The sequence below is a fragment of the Grampus griseus genome (assembly GCF_964374135.1).
Source record: "Grampus griseus genome assembly, chromosome: 13".
In the NCBI taxonomy this organism is placed as follows: domain Eukaryota; kingdom Metazoa; phylum Chordata; class Mammalia; order Artiodactyla; family Delphinidae; genus Grampus; species Grampus griseus.
Genome location: NC_139007.1, coordinates 79,390,198 through 79,412,775, shown reverse-complemented (window position 1 = coordinate 79,412,775; position 22,578 = coordinate 79,390,198). Strand labels below are relative to the sequence as shown.

Genomic DNA, 22,578 nt, shown 5'->3' with positions numbered 1-22,578 from the left:
CGCCCGGCATGGACCTGCGGGCAAGCCCTTCTCCCTTCTGACCAGACAGCCAAGGCGGACCTGCTCTGAAATATGTGGCTGAACAAAGCAAGTGCCAAGCTGCACAAACACCCTTTACTGAGCGTCCACCTTTTCCCCCAATGATTTAAACTGCTACCTTAATAATAAACTAAATTACTCTATTTACATGAGTCTGCTTTGAGCCCTCTCCTCTAGTCTACTGATTTTTGCCTATTAGATCATTGTTTAGGCTTTATAGCATGATTCACTGTCTAGGAGATCAAGACTGTCCTGATCTTTTTCAAAATCTTCTTGGCTATTCTGGCCATTTCTTCATCATTTGGCAGTGATTCCCGAGCCTCTCACGTCAGACAGTGTTGAGAACACCCCCCCCCCCCCGTATTAGTTTCTTGGGGCTGCCGAACAAAATACCACAAGCTGGAGAATTAAAGCAACTCGCACTTGATTAATCAACTGCAAAATCCAGCTGTGGGCAGGGCCAGGCTCCCTCTGGAGGCTCCAGGGAGGATCCTTCCTGCCTGTTCCTGCTTCTGGGAGCCCCAGGCATTCCTTGGCTGGTGGGAGCATCACTTCCATCTCCGCCTGTCTTCATGTGGCCATCCCCCCTCTGTGTGTGTGTGTCTTCACATGACATTCTCCCCTCTGTAAGTACCTGTCTCTGTGTCTCCTCTTCTTACAAGGACACCAGTCCTACAGGATTAAGGGCCCACCCTACTTCAGGATGACCTTAATCTTAATTCACACCTTAATTATGGCGACAAAGACCCTATTTCCAAGTAAGGTGACATTCAGTTAGAGGGGTTAGGACTTGAACATATCCTTCTGAGGTGGACAGTGCAACCTACAACATCCTGCTCCCAAGGAGCTGGCATGCTTAAGACCCAACAGATGTTGCAAGCAAATAAATAAGGTAATTTCAGTGACACGTGCTATAGAGACAAGAAAACAGGTGAGGGAACGGAGACAGTTGAGGCGTGGAGGCCGTGGGCTGGTTTGGCTAAGGGTGGTCCGGAACGTCTTGCCAAAGTCACCGAGTTAGGCCTGAATGAGGACAAGGTGGCTAGGCAGAGGTCTGGGAAGGGCACTGTGGGCAGAGGGCACAGCCAGTGCAGAGACGCTGAGGCAGGAACCGGTCAGGGTCACTCAAGAAGAGTGAGCCCGGGAAGTAGGGGGGAGACAGTCTGGAGGAAGAGCCGGGGCAGAGGACACAGGCCGTGCAGGCTCGGTCAAGCCATTGTCTGGGGTCAAGGGGACGGCCCGGGAGTGGCAGCCAAGAGGCCACTTAGGAGGTGGCGTGTGGTCCAAGGGAGAGAAGCAGTGGCTGGACTAGTGCCGTAGCAACTGCAACAGGGGAACCGGTGGATTCAGACGTATTTTGGAAGCAGTGGTCTGGACGTCCTGGTGGACTGGACGGAACTGAGGAGGAGACAGGGATCTGGATGACTCACAGGTTCTGTCTGGAGCAACAGGCCCACCCATGGGGGGCTGCCATTACTCAAAACAGGCTAAGCCCGTGCACCACAACCACTGAGCCTGCGCTCTAGAGCCCACAAGCCACAACTACTGAGCCCACGTGCCACAACTACTGAGCCTGCGCTCTAGAGCCTGCGAGCCGCGACTACTGAGCCCACGTGCCACGACTACTGAGCCCACGTGCCACAACTACTGAAACCTGTGCGCCTAGAGCCCTGCAACGAGAAGCCACCGCAATGAGAAGCCCACGCACCGCAACGAAGAGTAGCCCCCACTCACCACAACCAGAGAAAGCCCGCGTGCAGCAACAAAGACCCAATGCAGCCAAAAAGAAAATAAATAAGTAAATTTATATTAAAAAAACCCAAACACTCCTGTCGATTGCATTTTACTCATAGGTACTTGCATTTACAGATTTATTGAGAACGTTTTCACAATGTTGATGTTCCTTTCCCAAGCATACGCTGTACCTTTCCATTCTTCAGTGCAGCCATAAAGTTTTATACCTTTACATATTTGATTATGTTTATTCCCAGAAACTGCTGTCACTGCGAGGGGAACCTGTTTTTCCTATTACATACTCTAATTGACTAATGACGGTATGTGGGAAAACTACCGATTTTCATCTGTTGAGCTTGAAAAGCAGCTCGTTTATTAATTCACTACGTCTAATGAACTATCACCTGCCTATCACCCAGCTCCAACAGGCATCAACATTTTCCCAATCTTATTTCACCTGTTGTGTCCCCACTGTGTGTGTGCACATGAGTCCACCTGTCTGTCTCCTGGAGGGTTGCCACACAAGTGCCAGACGTGATATCGCTGCACTCACAGAGACTTCAGGGACTGTCTCCTGGATTTCCTAAGTGCACAATCTTATCATCCACACCCAAAGACCTGAGAGTGTTCAGGAGAGGGGAAGACAGAAGCCACAAATGTGACGACTTTCCTGCAAGACCCAGGAGAAAGGTAGGGACCAAACTGAAGTCACAAAGTTCATCCTCTACAGCTCGCAAACCTTCCTCACAGGATCGCTCCTCAAGTTTTCATTCTGGGTTTATTTTCTCTTGTAAGACAAAATTCTAATAAGCTCTCAGTAACCTAATTTTTCTAACAGCAAACTAACCCAGAAACCTAAAGGGGGAGCACTGCTGAAATCAGACACACACCCAGAAACCCCTGAAGTCTTGGAGCCATCCCTGTGCAGGCAGTGGTATTTCACTACAATTTCTCGCTCCATATATGTGTCTGAGGTCATTTGTTCCAGTTCTGTGGCTGGACTAAAATTTTATCACTACCACATGAGTTAGAAAAGGCCGTGACCTGTCCACTTTTCCAGGGCAGTCTCCAGCTGGCATGGTGCCTTTCTGTGAATTAGTAAAAAGCGTCCCCTCTGGACAGATTCAGACCCACAGTCGCAGCTTGGAAAGCAGGGGAGCTTGGGAGGGGACAGGAGTTCAGCCCGCCTCTCCCAGCCCTCCCACCTCACCACCTCACCCCAGAAGCTGGCACGGAGGCCTGGACCTTTCCCCTGTGTTCCCATCCCAGACTCCTGGGGTCTTTGCAAATGTCAATATTCTTAACACCCTAATGGACATCATACCTCTTTCCCTGTCAACAAACAGCAAAACTTAAAGAATAATAGCAATAAAGTTCTGTTACTTCTGGTTAAAATCAGTTTATACTATCAGACGAAATCTCTGAGTCCTCACTCCAAGCACTGTGTCTGGAGAAAGCAGAAAGTAGCCCTTAGAAATGGGAAGTGTAAGATTCTGTTTGTCCACTCCAGAGACCTACAGTTTCAACATGGAATTCCACTCCTGCAGCTCTACTGCTGGCCCTCTTGTGTTACCCCCACAGATGTGCTCTAACCATGGCTCTTGCCCCCTCGTCCAGCAGCATAGGGCCCTGGTCCACAGGCTCCTCCCCTCCTGGTCCACAGGCTCCTCCTCCCTGGTCCACAGGCTCCTCCTCCCTGGTCCACAGGCTCCTCCCCTCCTAGTCCACAGGCTCCTCCTCCCTGGTCCACAGGCTCCTCCCCTCCTGGTCCACAGGCTCCTCCTCCCTGGTCCACAGTCCCCTCCTCCCTGGTCCACAGGCTCCTCCCCTCCTGGTCCACAGGCTCCTCCTCCCTGGTCCACAGGCTCCTCCCCTCCTAGTCCACAGGCTCCTCCTCCCTGGTCCACAGGCTCCTCCCCTCCTGGTCCACAGGCTCCTCCTCCCTGGTCCAAGGGGTCCTCCCCTCCTAGTGGTCCCAGTGAAAAGAGAAGCAGGTGCCACTAGGCAGATGGACATTGTTATAAGTGCCTGGCTCAGGCCTGAGTGGATGGCAAGTTATTTCCAGCCCTCGTGTTCCAATATTCCTTTCTCTATCCACACCATTTAAATGAAAACAAACAAGTCCATTGTTGACACAGGCCGTGAGGCGAGTGTCACTGTTCTGTTAAGCTGGAGCCTGTGCACTGCTGCTGCAACTGATAGCCTTCCATCACTCCCCTCCGCCAGCAGGATCCAGCTCAGCTCCGCCTGACCTCAGCTCTGCCTGGTCGGGAAGCAGGAGCGGCAGAGGACCATCTCTGATTAAAGAGTTTTTCCAACATACAATATTTATCAGCCACGGATAAGATTCATGGTGAAGCGAAGTCCATGCAATGTATAGGCAATCAACACAGACAAACAAGCCCACTCACCCCCAGACGCACCACTTGCCCCACTCCAATCCAGATTGTTAAAAACATGTTATTCAGTATGAGGAAAGGTGTGATTTTCAGAATGCCAGTGGATACTAATAAGAATCTGCTAAAAGAGCTACTCAATTAGCATAGCTTAGTTCAATAAATACCGTATGTTCCTAATTTAAGCTTAAATTGTTATGGCTTAAAATTTTTTTGGGCTGGTTACAGTAAAGGGGCAGAATCAAGAGAGAGAATTTCATGCATTTTAATTAATTCATAAGTCTCCAATAAAAAATGTATAGCATCAGATTCCTAAGTTTAGCTCAGACTTAGATCTGAGCCATCTTAGATTTTACTCTGCCAGGTCATTTCTCCTAAGATTCAAATTTCTGGGTGGTTTATAATTTTAACTAGGTGTGTAAAGTAGGGGTGTTTCTTATTTGCTCATGCTTAGTGTTTAACTTTTTGTTTTGTTTTGTTTTGTTTTTTTAAAGACACATGGAATCTGAGCGTAGGGAAGCCAGAAGAGGTTGTCATGCATTTGTTTTCAGATTAGAATTCTGAGGCCTGGGGGAATTAACTAAATTCCCCCAGCTAAGGAAGAGCTTAAGGAGTCAGGGCTAGAATTCAGGTCTTCAGGTAAGGGAACAGATGAAGGGTTTGGAGGACTTATCACTAGAACATTCCAGGGTCAGACCTGAGGAAAGGAGTTTGCTTTTTCTGAGTACAGATTACTACCACCTGTCAGGAATGTCGGTGCAAGTTGAATACAAAAAGGCAGCCGGCCAGCGGAGATAAGCCGTACATTATGCTCACCTTAAATGTGGCCATTTTCCTCGCGACCGGCCCATCCCAGTCCTCCGCTGGGTCTGAGCATCAGTCCTGAACACCCTGCCCTCTCCCTACCCCACCCCCAAATCCCACATCAACACGGTAAGTGGGAGAGCATTTGGTGGCCCAAGTTCTGCTCCATGAGACCTCACAGTGCTTTAAAGGGCATAGGAAAAGTCCCTCTTCCTTTCTTACCACGTGTTTTGCCCTGGGCATCACCTCAGACCTTGTCAAAGAGCAGAAGTGGCAGAAGACGATGCCCTGTTCTCAGGGAGGATATGGTTCCAGTGAAACACACAAGAAAGAGTCGGAGAGTAGAGCACAAGGGTCCAGCAGGTGGGGCAGGGGGGACGGCCCCATCACGCCCCAGCAGCCTGGGGAGGGGGGGTGGAGGGGCGGAAATGGGCACAGATGCAGGAACAGAATTAAGTACCAGCTCCCGTGATGTTACAGAAGCCTCGCCGGGAGAGTCCCATATCCTCAAAAAACTGCCTTAAAATTAAGTTCAGCCTTCTGCATTCATACTTTGGAATTGCTCGCATGAACTGGGCCACCGGAAGGAGCTGTTCTGCCCACCCTCCACAGCTAATATGCTCAGTGAATCCTCCCACCCGGAGTCATTTTCTGAACCAAGAAGCTATATAAGCAAATGGCAACCCTCCAGCTTCCTATGCCCCGAGTTCAGACTGCTGCCCCCCAGCACCTGGCCAGATGCATCCAGCCTTCCTGGACGGGGCCCTGTGCTCCACAACATGTGCCCAGTGCCCACCTTGGGTGCAAAGCAGTCTATCCACCCACGTGGCAGAGCCGTCCTCAGGGCCCCAGAACAGAGGACAGGAAGATACAGGACAGGAGGACAGGAAGTGTGCAGGGCGCCCAGCACACTCACTCAGGAACCTTTCCCCACTCCAAATCGAGGAGAGGTTCAGGACGACACCAACGTGTCATCTGTTTGACTGTCCTCACATCGAGATGCACGTCCTTGGGGAGCCTGGGGTCCACTGCCACCTTTACACCGAGGAACCCAGCACTTCCTTCAGAGCCTTGAGTCCTAACCAGGCTCTGTTCTAGGTGTCGGGACATCCACTCAGAAGGACAAGCCCCGACGCAAGCCTCAGCTCTGCTAGAACACAGGACTGAAGCCCACACACTTCTCTTGAAGATCTCCCCCTTGTAATATCACACGCACTGCTCGCAAAGTGGGTGACTGCTTCCCCAAGCCTGAACACCCCGCTATAAAAAGGTGTCAGATGGAAAGCCAGTCGGGATGCCATGTGATGCTCACACTCACCGGCAGCCCTTCTCTCCACTGACTACACGTGTGTTTTGAAACCCAAGATAAGCAGAGAGACAACAGGACACTGCTGGTGTTTTTCATACACACACTGAAATTTCTTTTTTTCTAAGCATGGGATTTTAGCAAACAGACTGCTCTCTGGAGCCTCCTGGACTTGTTCAAATCACAGCTCGGCCACTAACTAGAAACAGAACCTCATGCAAGTTCTTACACTTCCTCGTGCCTCAGTTTCTCCAAGTGTAAATGGAGATGATTAGGACCTGCCTCTTTGTGAGGACTGAAAAAGTCAATACATATAAACCACAAACAGTGCCGGGTGCGTGGTAAGCGCAAGTGTTAGCTATTATGACCAAGTGAACCAACGCTTACCTGACCAGCCGAAAATTCAAAACACTTTGCAATACGTATCCTTGAAGCAAAATGAGTTCATGTGTGTATTTCCTGAGATAGTCTACCCATAGAATACTGGATCAAGGACGGGCATGTTTTTAAGGGTTTCATTAAAGTGTCCTCAAAAATGACTTACATTTACGTAACAGGGTCCCAGGTCTCCTTCCAGCAAGTCCTTGAAACAGGAAATGCCTGTAACTGGGCTGTTTTGTGTTGACTTTCGCTGAGAATCCGCCATCTAGCAAAGTGCCCACTGTAACTGCAGCCTGGAGACGCCAGCGCAGCGCTAGGGCCTCGCTTTCAAGCCCTCAGCTTACTTTGGTGCACGCACCTTTGCCAGCCTGATTTGATTTTCCCCTGGAGATGGGCTGGCCACCACACACACCCTAATAATAGGGACCCCAATCTAATTCCCAGGTCTGAGCCTGGGGCAGTTTGCCAGGGCTTTAAGGACACTTTGAGTGGGGAAAGAAACATCCTCCTCAGGTGAAAAGGTGACACCGTCCATCAACAGAAGCTGAGCAACCACAAATCACAAAGGGGTGCCTGGGTGCCCAAGGAACGCCCCAGAGTAAGACCTCGGCACGCCTGGCCTCACACCTCCAGGGTCTGAGCCGGGTACCGTCGGAGCCCTGCACCCCCTGCGTGGAGCTATTTGTAAGGTTTCAATCAAGATCACAAACTGTTAAGTAAAATATGTTTTATTCTTTGGCTTGAGAAGGACACGCCCGGGACTAACCGGAAGGCCAGGCCCAGAATGCGCCCAGGAGGGAGAGCCGCCCCCAGCCTGCCCCCCTTTTCCTTCCACCGATCCCAGCCCCCTCTGGGCTTCATACCACCTTGTAGGGGCCTCGTGCACACACCTGAGGACACCCCAGCAACTGTGCGTCCACTTCCACTCACACCCTGCACCCTTGCTACCCCTCCTCCAGACCTGGGTAGACACACCCACTGCACAGTCTGTCGGGGGCCCTGGGAGGAGACCAGAGCAGGCTGGATGCAGGCTGGGCACCATTTATGCAGGAGATTCCAGGATCCTGTGTACCCGGACTGTGGTCCAGAGGTAGTCAGGGAGAGGGCCACAAACAGCACGGGACACAGCCCCTTGGCCCAACTCCTCATTCTGGTGAGAGGCACAGGGCAAGGCCCCCTCTTTTTTTTTTTTTTTTTTGTGGTACACGGGCCTCTCACTGTTGTGGCCTCTCCCGTTGCGGAGCACAGGCTCTGGACGCACAGGCCCAGCGGCCATGGCTCACGGGCCCAGCCGCTCCGCGGCATGTGGGATCTTCCCGGACCGGGGCACGAACCCGTGTCCCCTGCATCGGCAGGCGGACTCTCACCCACTGCGCCACCAGGGAAGCCCCCCCTCTTGCCGTGGTCTAGGGGCAGTACTTCCACTGGGTCCAGACCATCTCCTTCGAGCCTATCAATGCTGTCCCAAGAGGGGGGACACCCGGCTCTTCCAGGCTGTGGTTTACTCTTTCCGTGTGATCACTTCACTCTTAAAAATGTATCTTGGGGCTTCCCTGGTGGCGCAGTGGTTGAGAGTCCGCCTGCCGATGCAGGGGACATGGGTTCGTGCCCCAATCCGGGAAGATCCCGGGCCCGTGAGCCTTGGCCGCTGGGCCTGCGCATCCGGAGCCTGTGCTCCACAACGGGAGAGGCCACGACAGTGAGAGGCCCACATACCACAAAAAAAAAAAAAAAAAAGTATCTTGGCCAGAGTCTCAGAATCAATTCACACCCCCACTTCTGTTGTTGGTCACATTTCAATCCATCAAGTAAATCTGAACTTACACACATACAAATGCAAGTCAGGAAGAAAAAAAAAAAAAAGCCAAGCCAAATTAATTAAAACCTTGCTGGCAATACACCAACTAAATTTCAGGAAATTTATTTTTCATATAAAATACAGGGACGGGTGACATAGACTTGAACTGTACTGATAGCCATCCACAGTGAGTGACAGGTACAGCAGATTCCTTTTTCCTTCCACTTTTGTGTACATCTGAACATTTTCACAGTTAAAGGAAAAGTTTTGGAGCCACGCAGCCCAAAAAAGGAGCCTGGCGAGATCTGATATCCCATTCCTCCTGGTGAGTTACAAAAAAAAAGCCAGGCAGAAGCACACTTGCTCAGTTTGCCATCTTGTCAACCTTACGAGGAGCAAATCTACACCTAGGGAAGGCCTGTTCGTGAGCCACGGACACAACAGGCCGCTGCGACCTGGGGTCACCACCCAGGCTTCCCAAGACCGGAGCCGGAAGCCCCCAGCAGGATGTCACCCAGGAGGATTCGCTCGACTCTCTCAGATGCCCTCAGGCAGGTCAAACTTCAAGTCACGGACCGAATAAACCCAGGCCACGAAGCCTGACAAAGTGGCCAAGGTGGCAGTTTACACAGAGCCTTGCTCGGCTCCATGGCCACGTCTCCAAGTCAAACAAAACTTGACACTGTGGCCTCTCCCACAGCAGCTGGGAGAACCCAGGCCCGTGTTCACACGGGACCTCTTCCCCCAGCAGCTCAGGTAATTTCGGGACACTCACTAATTAGCTTCATTAAGTCTCGCGGAGCCTCCTGCCCACCCCGCTCCCTGCTTCACGGCATGCACAGCTGGGGGTGGGAGAGGCAGGGCTGCACGACTCACACCCACGTGTAAACACACACGCACTTGCAGACCACCCTTCCTGGGGGGCTGTCTGGAGAACTCTGGAGCATTGCTGCTGGCTCTAAAAATGGACGAAATGCATGAACAACAGGCACAGTTCCCTTCATCTGGTCTGCACGACGTCTAAAAGCGACCAAGAGAGACAAGACGGCAAGCGCTTTTTGTCCCAGTACACAAATAAGAGAACATCTGTGTGTTAACTGTGGACGGCAGACCCAGGGGAACGGTTCCAGGCTCTGGCTTTGTATCTATACTTGAGATGCCTCCTACCGTTGAATCAGGTCATCGAGAAAACTTTATAAAAACCTTTGAAATTGGTGCCAACCTGTTTGGCTTTTCTGCCTCTGGAATTCCTGTTCCCGCTGATCCACATTAAAGACAGATTCTCAACCTAATTCTTTTAGAAGCTGGAACTTGGAAGTATTCCTCCAGCAAACCTGCACCCTTAGGGTGGCCGCCTAAGTCACGTTGGAATAGGACTAACCTAGAAATCGGCCAATCAACGATCATCAGTTTTTCCTAAACTCACCACCCAACCCAAGCTCCTATCTCAGCACTGCCTGAAAACATCAAGCAAAGGTGAGCCCCTTTCCCTGGGAAGCCTTTTCAAGGTATGATCCTTACGGGTTGAAATGTGCCTTGAAGAGCTGTGCTTATGCCTGTTGGGCCCACCCAGCTCGCCCGCCAGTCCCCGTAAAAGCAGCAACGTGCACCTGCCGCACAGCTGCACAGAATTTAGGACCACTCGGGGGCCAGGGAGAAACCACTGCCCTCGACAGTGGGAATAAACCCTCGACTTAAGTCCGCTTGACCTCTCATTCCTCACTGGGGAGACCCATCACAGGAAACCACAGCTGATGTGAAAAGTAAGCTGCCCCCAACCTTGAACCTCATGGAATGGCCAGGGTTCCACTGCCAGCTTTGCCAGCTGCCAGAGGTGTACTGCCCCTCGCAAAAGTAGAGACTGCAATCTTCTTGGGGGAAAAAAATGAAAGCACTCTTAACCTTATCCAGAAAAGGAAAGCAAAAAGATAGACCTTTAGAACACAGATGGGAATTTCAAGTTCAGAGCCGGTCTATCCAACTGTGATGTGTTTAGAATACTCTAAAAGTCTGAGACAACAGCTTTCTAGTAACAGAAGGCTCCCACAATCCTTCTCTGGACCAGCAACATCACCAAATGCTACAGCTGCCTTTTAAAAATAGTTTCACTTGAAGAGACCATTGTTTCGGAGTGCACGAGGACAGGGGATTCAGAGTACTGCCTAAACGAGCTCCAGGAAGGGCATGAGACACTAAGGCTGCTGCTGCCACCACCAAAAATCCTGTGTGCGAGCACAGGTCACTCTCCACACCTCCCCTCCCGGGAGCCTGTGCAGCCCGCCAACGCCAGGGTCCCGGGATCCAGGGACAACTTCCGTGGGAGAACGCATGGCGCGCCTCAGGCTAGTGCGACGTGCAGGCTCACCCCGCATCTGTACCCCTCCCTCCCCACCGGCCTGAGTGAGCCAGAGCCCCCTAATCAGCTGCTCCTTTAACTCCGCCCTGTCTGAGCCAAGAACAGATGCCCTCAGGTGACCTACACACAGAGGCGGGTCCAAATCCAAAGCTGAACCCCAGGAGCTCTGCAAACAAAGAAGCGAAAGGGAAATCTCTCCCAGCAGCCTCAGGAGCAGCGGATTAAAGCTCCACAATCAACTTGATGTACCTGCATCTGTGGAATACCTGAATAGACAATGAATCATCCCAAATTGAGGTGGTGGACTTTGGGAGCAACTGTAGACTTAGGGTTTGCTTTCTCCATCTAATTTGTTTCTGGTGTTGTGTTTATCATAGTTTAGTATTTAGAATTTATTAACAATGGTAGATTTGTTTATTGATTTGGTTGCTCTCTTCCTTTTTTTTTAACATATATATATAATTCTTTTTTCCTTTTTCTCTTTTTGTGAGTGTGTATGTGTATGCTTCTTTATGTGATTTTGTCGGTATAGCCTTGCTTTTACCACTTGTCCTAGAGTTCTGTCTGTCTGTTTTTTGTGGGGTTTTTTTCGTATAGTTTTTATCGCTTGTTACCATTGGTGGATTTGTTTTTTGGTTTGATTGCTCTTCTTTCTTTTTCTTTTAATTACTTTAAAATTTTTTTATTTTTAATAATTTTTTTAATGTTTCATTTTAATAACTTTGTTTATTTATTTTCTTTTTTGTTTTCTCCCTTTTCTTCTGAGCTATGTGGCTGACAAGGTCTTGGTGCTCCAGCTAGGTGTCAGGCCTGTGCCTCTGAGGCAGGAGAGCTAAGTTCAGGACACTGGTCCACCAGAGACCTCCCCGGCTCCACATAATATCAAATGGTGAAAGCTCTCCAGAGATCTCCATCTCAATACTAAGACCCAGCTCCACTCAATGACCAGCAAGCTACAGCGTTGGACACCCTATGCCAGACAATTAGCAAGACAGGAACACAACCCCACCCATTAGCAGAGAGGCTGCCTAAAATCATAATAAGTCCACAGACACCCCAAGACACACCACCAGATGTGGTCCTGCCCACCAGTAAGACAAGATCCAGCGTCATCCACCAGAACGCTGGCACCAGTCCCCTAAACCAGGAAGCCTACACAACCCACTGAACCAACCTTAGCCACTGGGGGCAGACACCAAAAACAACGGGAACTACGAACCTGCAGCCTGCAAAAAGGAGACCCCAAACACAGTAAGTTAAGCAAAATGAGAAGACACAGAAACACACAGCAGATGAAGGAGCAAGGTAAAAACCCACCAGACCAAACAAATGAAGAGAAATAGGCAGTCTACCTGAAAAAGAATTCAGAGTAATGATAGGAGAGATGATCCAAATTCTTGGAAACAGAATGGAGAAAATACAAGAAACATTTAACAAGGACCTAGAAGAACTAAAGACCAAACAAACAATAATGAACAATACAAAAAATGGAATTAAAAATTCTCTACAAGGAATCAATAGCAGAATAACTGAGGCAGAAGAACGGATAAATGACCTGGAAGATAAAATAGTGGAAATAACTACCACAGAGCAGAATAAAGAAAAAGAATGAAAAGAATTGAGGACAGTCTCAGAGACTTCTGGGACAACATTAAACACACCAACATTCGAATTATAGGGGTCCCAGAAGAAGAGAAAAAGAAAGGGACTGACAAAGTATTTGAAGAGATTATAGTTGAAAACTTCCCTAATATGGGAAAGGAAATAGTCAATCAAGTCCAGGAAGCACAGAGAGTCCCATACAGAATAAAACCAAGGAGAAACACGCCAAGACACATGTTAATAAAACTATCAAAAATTAAATACAAAGAAAAAATATTAAAAGCAGCAAGGGAAAAACAAAAAATAAATAACATACAAGGGCATGCCCATAAGGTTAAGAGCTGATCTTTCAGCAGAAACTCTACAAGCTAGAAGGGAGTGGCGGAATATATTTAAAGTGATGAAAGGGAAAAACCTACAATCAAGATTACTCTACCCAGCAAGGATCTCAGTCAGATTCGATGGAGAAATTAAAACCTTTACAGACAAGCAAAAGCTAAGAGAGTTCAGCACCACCAAACCAGCTTTACAACAAATGCTAAAGGAAATTCTCTAGGCAGGAAACACAAGAGAAGGAAAAGACCTACAATAACAAACCGAAAACAATTAAGAAAATGATAATAGGAACATACATATCGATAACTACCTTAAATGTAAATGGATTAAATGTTCCAACCAAAAGACATAGACTGGTTGAACGGATACAAAAACAAGACCTGTATATATGCTGTTTACAAGAGACCCACTTCAAACCTAGGAACACATACAGAGTGAAAGTGAGGGGATGGAAAAAGATATTCCATGCAAATGGAAATCAAAAGAATGCTGGAGTAGCAATTCTCATATCACACAAAATAGACTTTAAAATAAAGACTATTACAAGAGACAGAGAATGACACTACATAATGATCAAGGGATCAATCAAAGAAGAAGATATAACAATTGTAAATATTTATGCATCCAACATAGGAGCACCTCAATACATAAGGCAAATGCTAACAGCCATAAAAGTGGAAATCGACAGTGACACAATAATAGCAGGGGAGTTTAACTTCCCACTTTCACCAATGTACAGATCATTCAAAATGAAAATAAATAAGGAAACACAAGTTCTAATGATACATTAAACAAGATGGACTTAATTGATATTCATAGGACATTCCATCCAAAAACAACAGAATACACTTTCTTCTCAAGTGCTCATGGAACATTCTCCAGGATAGATCATGTCTTAGGTCACAAATCAAGCCTTGGTAAATTTAAGAAAACTGAAATCATATCAAGTACCTTTTCCGACCACTACGCTGTGAGACTAGATATCAATTACAGGAAAAAATCTGTAAAAACTACAAACACATGGAGGCTAAACAACACACTACTAAATAACCAAGAGATCACTGAAGAAATCAAGAGGAAGTCAAAAAATACCTAGAAACAAATGACAATGAAAACACAATGACCCAAAACCTATGGGATGCAGCAAAAGCAGTTCTAAGAGGGAAGCTTATAGCAATACAATCCTACCTCAAGAAACAAAAAAATCTCAAATAAACAACCTAACCTTATACCTAAAGCAATTAGAGAAAAAAGAACAAAAAAAACCCAAAGTTAGCGGAAGGAAAGAAATCATAATGATCAGAGCAGAAATAAATGAAAAAGAAATGAAGGAAACGATAGCAAAGATCAATAAAACTAAAAGCTGGTTCTTTGAGAAAATAAACAAAATTGATAAACCATTAGCCAGACTCATCAAGAAAAAAAGGGAGAAGACTTAAATCAATAGAATTAGAAATGAAAAAGGAGAAGTAACAACTGACATTGCAGAAATAAAAAGGATCATGAGAGATTACTATAAGCAACTACATGCCAATAAAATGGAAAACCTGGAAGAAATGGACAAATTCTTAGAAAAGCACAACCTTCTGAGATTGAACCAGGAAGAAGTAGAAAATATAAACAGAACAATCACAAGCACTGAAATTGAGACTGTGATTAAAAATCTTCCAGCAAACAAACTCCCAGGACCAGATGGCTTCACAGGCGAATTCTATCAAACATTTAGAGAAGAGCTAACACCTATCCTTCTCAAACTCTTCCAAAATATAGCACAGGGAGGAACACTCCCAAACTCATTCTTTGAGGCCACCATCACCCTGATACCAAAACCAGACATAGATGTCACAAAGAAAGAAAACTACAGGCCAATATCACTGATGAACATACATGCAAAACTCCTCAACAAAATACTAGCAAACAGAATCCAACAGCACATTAAAAGGATCATACACCATGATCAAGTGGGGTTTATTCCAGGAATGCAAGAATTCTTCAATATATGCAAATCAATCAATGTGATAAACCATATTCACAAACTGAAGGAGAAAAACCATATGATCATCTCAGTAGATGCAGAGAAAGCTTTTGACAAAACTCAACACCCATTTATGATAAAAACCCTGCAGAAAGTAGGCACAGAGGGAACTTACCTCAACATAATAAAGACCATATATGACAAATCCACAGCAAACATCATTCACAATGGTGAAAAACTGAAACCATTTCTTCTAAGATCAGGAACAAGACAAGGTTGTCCACTCTCACCACTATTATTCAACATAGTTTTGGAAGTTTTAGCCACAGCAATCAGAGAAGAAAAAGAAATAAAAGGAATCCAAATTGGAAAAGAAGAAGTAAAGCTGTCACTGTTTGCAGATGACATGATACTATACATAGAGAATCCTAAAGATGCTACCAGAAAACTACTAGAGCTAATCAATGAATTTGGTAAAGTAGCAGGATACAAATTAATGCACAGAAATCTCTTGCATTCCTATATACTAATGATGAAAAATCTGCAAGAGAAATTAAGGAAACACTCCCATTTACCATTGCAACAAAAAAAAATAAAATACCTAGGAATAAACCTACCTAAGGAGACAAAAGACCTGTATGCAGAAAACTATAAGACACTGATGAAAGAAATTAAAGATGATACGAACAGATGGAGAGATATACCATGTTCTTGGATTGGAAGAATCAACATTGTGAAAATGACTATACTGCCCAAAGCAATCTACAGATTCAGTGTAATCCCTATCAAACTATCAATGGCATTTTTCATAGAACCAGAACAAAAAATTTCACAATTTGTATGGAAACACAAAAGACCCTGAATAGTCCAAGCAATCTGGAGAAAGAAAAACAGAGCTGGAGGAATCAGGCTCCTAGACTTCAGACTACACTACAAAGCTACAGTAATCAAGACAGTAAGGTACTGGCACAAAAACAGAAATATAGATCAATGGAACAAGATAGAAAGCCCAGCGATAAACCCATGTACATATGGTCACCTTATTTTTGATAAAGGAAGCAAGAATATACAATGGAGAAAAGACAGCCTCTTCAATAAGTGGTGCTAGGAAAACTGGACAGCTACATGTAAAAGAATGAAATTAGAACACTCCCTAACACCACACACAAAAATGAACTCAAAATGGATTAAAGACCTAAATGTAAGGCCAGACACTATAAAACTCTTAGAGGAAAACACAGGCAGAACACTCTATGGCATAAATCACAGCAAGATCCTTTTTGACCCACCTCCTAGAGAAATGGAAATAAAAACAAAAATAAACAAATGGGACCTAATGAAACTTAAAAGCTTTTGCACAGCAAAGGAAACCATAAACAAGACCAAAAGACAACCCTCAGAATGGGAGAAAAGATTTGCAAATGAAGCAACTGACAAAGGATTAATCTCCAAAATTTACAAGCAGCTCATGCAGCTCAGTAACAAAAAAACAAACAACCCAATCCAAAAATGGGCAGAAGACCTAAGTAGACACTTCTCCAAAGAAGATATACAGATTGCCAACAAACACATGAAAGAATGCTCAACATCATTAATCATTAGAGAAATGCAAATCAAAACTACAATGAGTTATCACCTCACACCAGTCAGAATAGCCATCATCAAAAAATCTACAAACAATAAATTCTGGAGAGGGTGTGGAGACAAGGGAGCCCTCTTGCACTGCTGGTGGGAATGTAAACTGACACAGCCACTATGGAGAACAGTATGGAGTTTCCTCAAAAAACTAAAAATAGAACTACCCTACGACCCAGCAATCCCACTACTGGGCATATACCCTGAGAAAACCATAATTTAAAGAGTCATGTACCACAGTGTTCACTGCAGCTCTATTTACAATAGCCAGGACATGGAAGCAACCTAAGTGTCCATCGACAGATGAATGGATAAAGAAGATGTGGCACATATATACATGGAATATTACTCAGCCATAAAAAGAAATGAAATTAAGTTATTTGCAGTGAGGTGGATGGACCTAGAGTCTGTCATACAGAGTGTAGTAAGTCAGAAAGAGAAAAACAAATACCGTATGCTAACACATATATATGGAATCTAAAAAAACAAAAACCAAAAAAAGGTTCTGAAGAACCTAGGGGCAGGACAGGAATAAAGACGCAGACATAGAGAACGGACTTGGGGACACGGGGAGGGGGAAGGGTAAGCTGGGACAAAGTGAGAGAGTGGCATGTACATATATACATTACCAAAAGTAAAATAGATAGCTAGTGGGAAGCAGCCGCATAGCACAGGGACATTAGCTTGGTGCTTTGTGACCACCTAGAGAGGTGGGATAGGGAGGGTGGGGGGGAGACGGAAGAGGGAGGAGATATGGGGATATATGTACAGCTGATTCACTTTGTTACAAAGCAGAAACTAACACACCATTGTAGAGCAATTATACTCCAATAAAGATGTTTTAAAAAATAAATAAATAAAAATAAAAATAGTTTCACTTAATTTAAGAAGACTTCACAAGTTAAGTATTCAGCCCAAAGTCTACTGAAAATTGAATGCTAGGTTAAGTGACAAATGTGGACTGCACGTGAGCTGAGGCCCATTCCTGTCATTACGCCCTCTGTTCTAGAATCCAGACTATTGTAATCACCAACATAATGTACATGATTTCAGCCCAAACCTAATTTCCAACGGAAAATATGCATTGCATTCCTTTCATTAATCATTTTAAAATCTTCACTTTTGAAAAAATAAAGTCTTTTTATCCCAGTGGCTTGAAAGGAACTCAAATATATAGGAACCTTGCTTAAAGTTGCTGTCATCCCACTGAATAATATTTTAATCTCTTTGATGAAGCAGTAGTTTTGTACCATGCAATTTAATCTCTCAGCTCTGATACATGTGGTATGAAGTAGACATCTAAAATGGAATGGAGATTTTTGTGGTTTTCTTTCAAGACCTTAGCAAATGACCAAACTTGGACTTTTCGGGACAGAGCACAAACTGGAATAATCTGATAATAATTTAATCCATGATTACTGCACACTTATGGTGCTGACAATACTGGAGATGTGTTTTAGTAACCAAGTGACTGAAAACAAGCCAGATAACTATATGCTAATGAAATGATTAGGGAAGCAGAAAGAGAAGAGATGGTCCTTCCAAGATGTATACCGAAGAATCTAATTGAAGAATTGATGCATACAATCTGAAAAAAAAGATGATTCAATTATAAAATGTGGTGGGCGTGACTGCACAGGTCATCTACCTAAAGGACTGGTGAACCTCCTCTGAGCTTTGTTTAGCTACAAACAGGGGAGATGATGGACACCAGTTGTAAGCCTACTCTCTACTGTTCAGGTTGAAGTTCTAACAATTCTACCTGGTTTCGCTCCCTTTGTTACCTGGCCTTCATCATGAATGTTAGCCACAAAACAAGGTGATTCCAAGAAGCCGCACACTGTACAACAATACAGAAATAGTCACTGGAAGTCAGGTAGAGCTGTTTGTCACCTTGGGCAAGCACGTTTCTTAGCCTCTTCAGGCCTCAGTTTACTCCTCTGTAGTATGGGGATAATACTAGTCCTTTTGTAGAATTGTGAAAATTAAATGAGATGGTCTCTAAAGCCCTTGACACAATGTTAGTGTCAAGACTTCCTGGAGCTCACAGGTGAAATACATTGACTTGGCAACCGCCTAATGTCAAATACACCCAGCACTGGTTTTTGGTTTTTTTTTTTTTGCCTCCAAGTTCTATACTTTGCAGTACTGATGCTTCTCAGCCAAGTATTTACATGAGGCAAAAGTGCCATCAGCGCTTTCTCCGGAGTCTATGTTACGGTGCTTTCGTCCCCATCCCCCCCCCCGCTCCCCGGGAGTGAAGGAGGCCATCACAAGGGAACGGGCATTCACTGGTTTCATCAACAGGTGCCAAAGAAAAACAGCGCCAGGCACTTGGTCGGACCGCCTCCTAAGTCACCCCTCCTGGATGATCTTGAATCTGTAACGGGTCCCAGGGGAGCGCGGGGCAGAAGGGACCAGAGGCGGCTCTCCAAGAACGGACCCCGCCGGCAGGCGCGCAGACCGCAGACCCCTGTGGGCCGCCTGTGCACCCGGGAGCAGCCACACGTGTCTTCTGGCGTCCCCGGCGTCACTTCATTCAAACTGGCCACCCGCCACCCTGCGCGTGCGACGCCCACGCCTCCGCCACCTCCGCGCCGCCCGGGACTGGTCGGCGACCAGGCGACCTTCCCTCCCGGCATCCTCCCCGGGACAGGGGACCAGGACGCAGCCCGAGCCCCGGCGCCGTTGCGGAGTCGCCGGCCCGGAGCCCCGGGCGGCGCCGCCTGCCGCACTCACCGAGCGTGGCCACCGTGCCGGCCTCGAAGAGCAAGCAGTCCCCGCGGCCGCGCGCCTCCAGAAGGATGCTGCTGTCCCCCGAGGCCTCCAGCCGCCCGAGCAGCCGCAGCCCTTTGCTTAAAGCCATGGGCGCGCGGCCCGCCGCCGCGGCTCCCCGCGCTCCCGCAACTTCCAGGAGTTTCACTTCGCGCCCACGCCGCCGCCCGGCGCAGGCTCCTCCCCGGCTCCTCCCCGGCCTCCGCCCCGCCGCCTCCTCTGCGCCCGCGCGCGCCGCCCCGGGCAGGTGAGGGCGCGCGGTCGCCTCCCCGCCTCCCGGCCGGCTCCGCCGAGGCGCCGCGCTCCCCCCAGCGGCCAGGCAGTGGTGGGAAGCCTCCGGGCTCGCTCGGGGGCTAATCCGGGGCCCGGGTGCGGAGGGGAAGTCCCCCTGCGGTGGGCGGCAGTCAGGAAGGAGGATTCCACACATTCCTCGGCGCGGAGGAGGCTGCAGTCTGCCGGGCGCCCTAATGCGCCTGAAACGTTACAGGACGCCCGCGGCCTTATATGGGCAGCCGGGGCCTGGCCGGCGCCGCGAGGCTGGAAACCACCGGGCCCTCCGCTGTCCTCCCTGGTCCTCCCAGTCCCGCTCACGCCTCCCTCTCTCGTCAACTTCTGCGACCCTGGACGAGTCCCTGCTTCTCTGGGCTTCAGTAGCCCTACGGGTGAAGCGGGATTAGTAACTGTACCTACTTCGTAAAGTTGCGGTGAGGATGGAGTTAATTCGTGTAAAGGGCTTGGTGAGTGCCTGGCGAGTGGAAAGTGTTCCGTAAGTGTTGCCTTCTACTAGCTTTCTGTACGGAGGGTACTGCGGTCCACTGTCCCCCGCCCAGGTAGAATTTGGGAGGATCAAAGGTGTGTTTTCTCGGAGAGAACTGAGACCCTGATCTCTAGACCTGCCACTTACCGTGTGAGCTTGACTTCTCTGAGCCCGCTTTTCTCCTTTGTCGGATGGTGACCGGCACCTGCCCCACCGGCTTACAGGATGGGTGCGGAGGAGCCTAACGCTCGGGAGTAACGCGCAGGGCCAACTGTGAGACGCTGATGGGTGTGGGTGCGCCAGGGCGGGGCCCTTCCCTCTCCCTGCCCGCGCCCTTTCCCTCCATCTTGCAACCCCTCCTCCCACTCTGGTGAGTGTGTACAGTCCTTGACTTAAGGGTAGATACTACAACAAGCCAGTTTGTACTCAGACATGTGGACAGCAGCACATATCCCTGCATCCTCCACTGGAGTACGTGGACCTGGCAGCTATGCAGGGCCCCTCTTGGCACTGGGTTTTAGCCAGGATGTCGGGACTGGTCTGCAGGGGAGGGGAGAGAGAAGGAAGGAGAGGGATTCCCTGGAATCGCCCTTTGGGTGGGTTTGGGGGGCCTTGTTTCCTTCTCCTGTAAGGGATGTGTATGGATGGCCCTGAGACCTCCGTCAGGATGTTCCCATCAGGCCCCACACCCAGTTGGTTCCTCTCACACCCATTCTGCTCACATGGAGAAGGCTGTGGGGTAAGCCATTTGTCTCTCGGGCAAGTTCCAGAAGGAGCAGAGCCCCCGGTTGGCAAGCAGGATGGTGGCGCCCTTGCAGAACACTCAAGAATGACCAGGAACACTTCCCATCTGTGCCAGGGCGCGCGTGGTCCACGCCGAGCGGCCGAGACGCCTCGGCTGCGCCTTCAGGATGACGGAGTGGGAGACAGCTGCACCTGCAGTAGCAGAGACCGCCGACATCAAGCTCTTTGGGAAGTGGAGCACCGATGATGTGCAGATCCATGGCATTTCCCTGTAGGATTACATCGCAGTGAAGGAGAAGTATGCCAAATACCTGCCCCACAGTGCAGGGCGCTACACGGCCAAGTGCTTCCACAAGGCGCAGTGTCCCATCGTGGAGCGCCTCACCAACTCCATGATGACGCATGGCCGCAACAATGGCAAGAAGCTCATGACTGTGCGCATCATCGAGCACGCCTTTGAGATCATCCATCTGCTCACAGGCGAGAACCCCCTGCAGGTCCTGGTGAACGCCATCATCAACAGTGGCCCCCGGGAGGACTCGACCCGCATTGGGCGAGCTGGAACAGTGAGGCGGCAGGCCGTGGACGTGTCCCCGCCGCGCCGTGTGAATCAGGCCATCTGGCTGCTGTGCACAGGTGCCCGTGAGGCCACCTTCCGGAACATCAAGACCATTGCCGAGTGCCTGGCAGACGAGCTCATCAGTGCCGCCAAGGGCTCCTCCAACTCCTACACTATCAAGAAGGATGAGCTGGAACGTGTGGCCTAGTTCAACCACTGATTGCCTGACCACAGCTGCAATAAACCTGTTTTCCCTTTGGGGTGCCCCCCCAAAAAAAAGAATGACCAGGAACCACCAGACATTCCATCCTCTGTGGATACCCTCTCAGGGAGTGATTTGGGAAATAAAGGAAATGTGAACAACAGCAGAGATTCAAGTCATTCCTGAGCCTCCTGCCCCCTTGCCACAAATTCAATTATGTGGTGGATATCCCGGGTATGATGCTCATACGCTATCCAAACACTTGTAAAATGGAGACATTATTTCCTTCTGAGAACAGTGTGCCCATTAAATGAGGCAGAGTAGCCTTTGGCCCACTTTTTCTTTCCTTTTAGATGCAAAGCTCACTTCTTCCAGGAAGCCTTCCTGGGATGCTGAGGTTCCAGACAACAGTGTTTATGTACCCTCAGATTCACAGGTGTCCACTTCAGCTCTCACCTGCTCATATGTTGCTTGAGAAGTGTTTTTAGATTTCTCTTAGCCCTGTTTCACAAATTAGGTCATAAGATCTTAGGAAGGGGACCAAGTCTTTTAAAATTTTCTCTCTCCTCTTCTTTCCTGCCTTTCCTAGTATCACATAATTTACAGCTCTGCACAGTGGCATGCTGAACATATTTTAGAAAATTTCCTATAGTCCAGACCAGCACTTGAGCTTTACAGCTTATGGAATCTAAGACACAATAAGATGAACCACTATTTTATGTACCACTGAGAAGGAAAAAATGGTGCCAATTAAACCATGTAATTAAATCGCTAGCAATGCCCTGATTTCAGCAATGCTATAACGTGCATCTTAGACACCAATAATGGGTGTTCCCCTGCCTCTGAGAATTGGCACCTGCTGTGTTTTCAGGTCATGGTTTGGAGTGGGATGGTCCACAGGGGCAGCAGAGGAAGCCCCTTCCTTACATACACACTGCCTTGATAGGCTGAGGGTCATTCAGGCACTGGCACGTTTAGCAGATGGAGAAAGTATCAGATCTTGAGACATTAGAGAAAAAGGTCAGCTCTGATACCTAAACCATGAGTGGAACCTGGGAAGACCAGTGGACCCATGTGAGTGGCGAAAGCTTGAGCACATCCCACTCCTGAGATGCAGAGCTCTTGGCGGTCTATGATTGGAGGGGGAGGAGGTGAGGCGGGAAGGAAAAGCCAGCTCCA

General features: G+C 48.0%; 2 protein-coding genes across 3 annotated transcripts in view; one reads left to right on the top strand and one right to left on the bottom strand.

Annotated features, from left to right (window-relative positions):
* Window positions 1-19,231, bottom strand: part of SYNJ2 (synaptojanin 2) — a 97,937-nt gene extending 78,706 nt beyond the window's left edge. For both annotated transcript variants that reach the window (XM_082669414.1, XM_082669415.1), the window contains exon 1: window positions 19,102-19,231. In XM_082669414.1, the coding sequence (XP_082525540.1) occupies window positions 19,102-19,228 (127 nt within the window). In that variant the 5' untranslated portion in view covers window positions 19,229-19,231. The remainder of the gene's footprint in view (window positions 1-19,101) is intronic.
* Window positions 19,232-19,655: 424 nt separating this feature from the next.
* LOC309831718 (small ribosomal subunit protein uS7-like) lies at window positions 19,656-21,541 on the top strand. Its single transcript, XM_082669033.1, has 2 exons — window positions 19,656-19,874; window positions 20,754-21,541. The coding sequence occupies exon 2, from the start codon at window positions 21,031-21,033 to the stop codon at window positions 21,403-21,405; it is 375 nt and encodes a 124-aa protein (XP_082525159.1). The 5' UTR covers window positions 19,656-19,874; window positions 20,754-21,030; the 3' UTR covers window positions 21,406-21,541.
* The last annotated feature ends 1,037 nt before the right edge of the window (window positions 21,542-22,578 follow it).

Coding starts and splice junctions, on each gene's coding strand:
- LOC309831718 (XM_082669033.1), top strand. CDS start 21,031: ATGATGACGCATGGCCGCAACAATGGCAAGAAGCTCATGACTGTGCGC.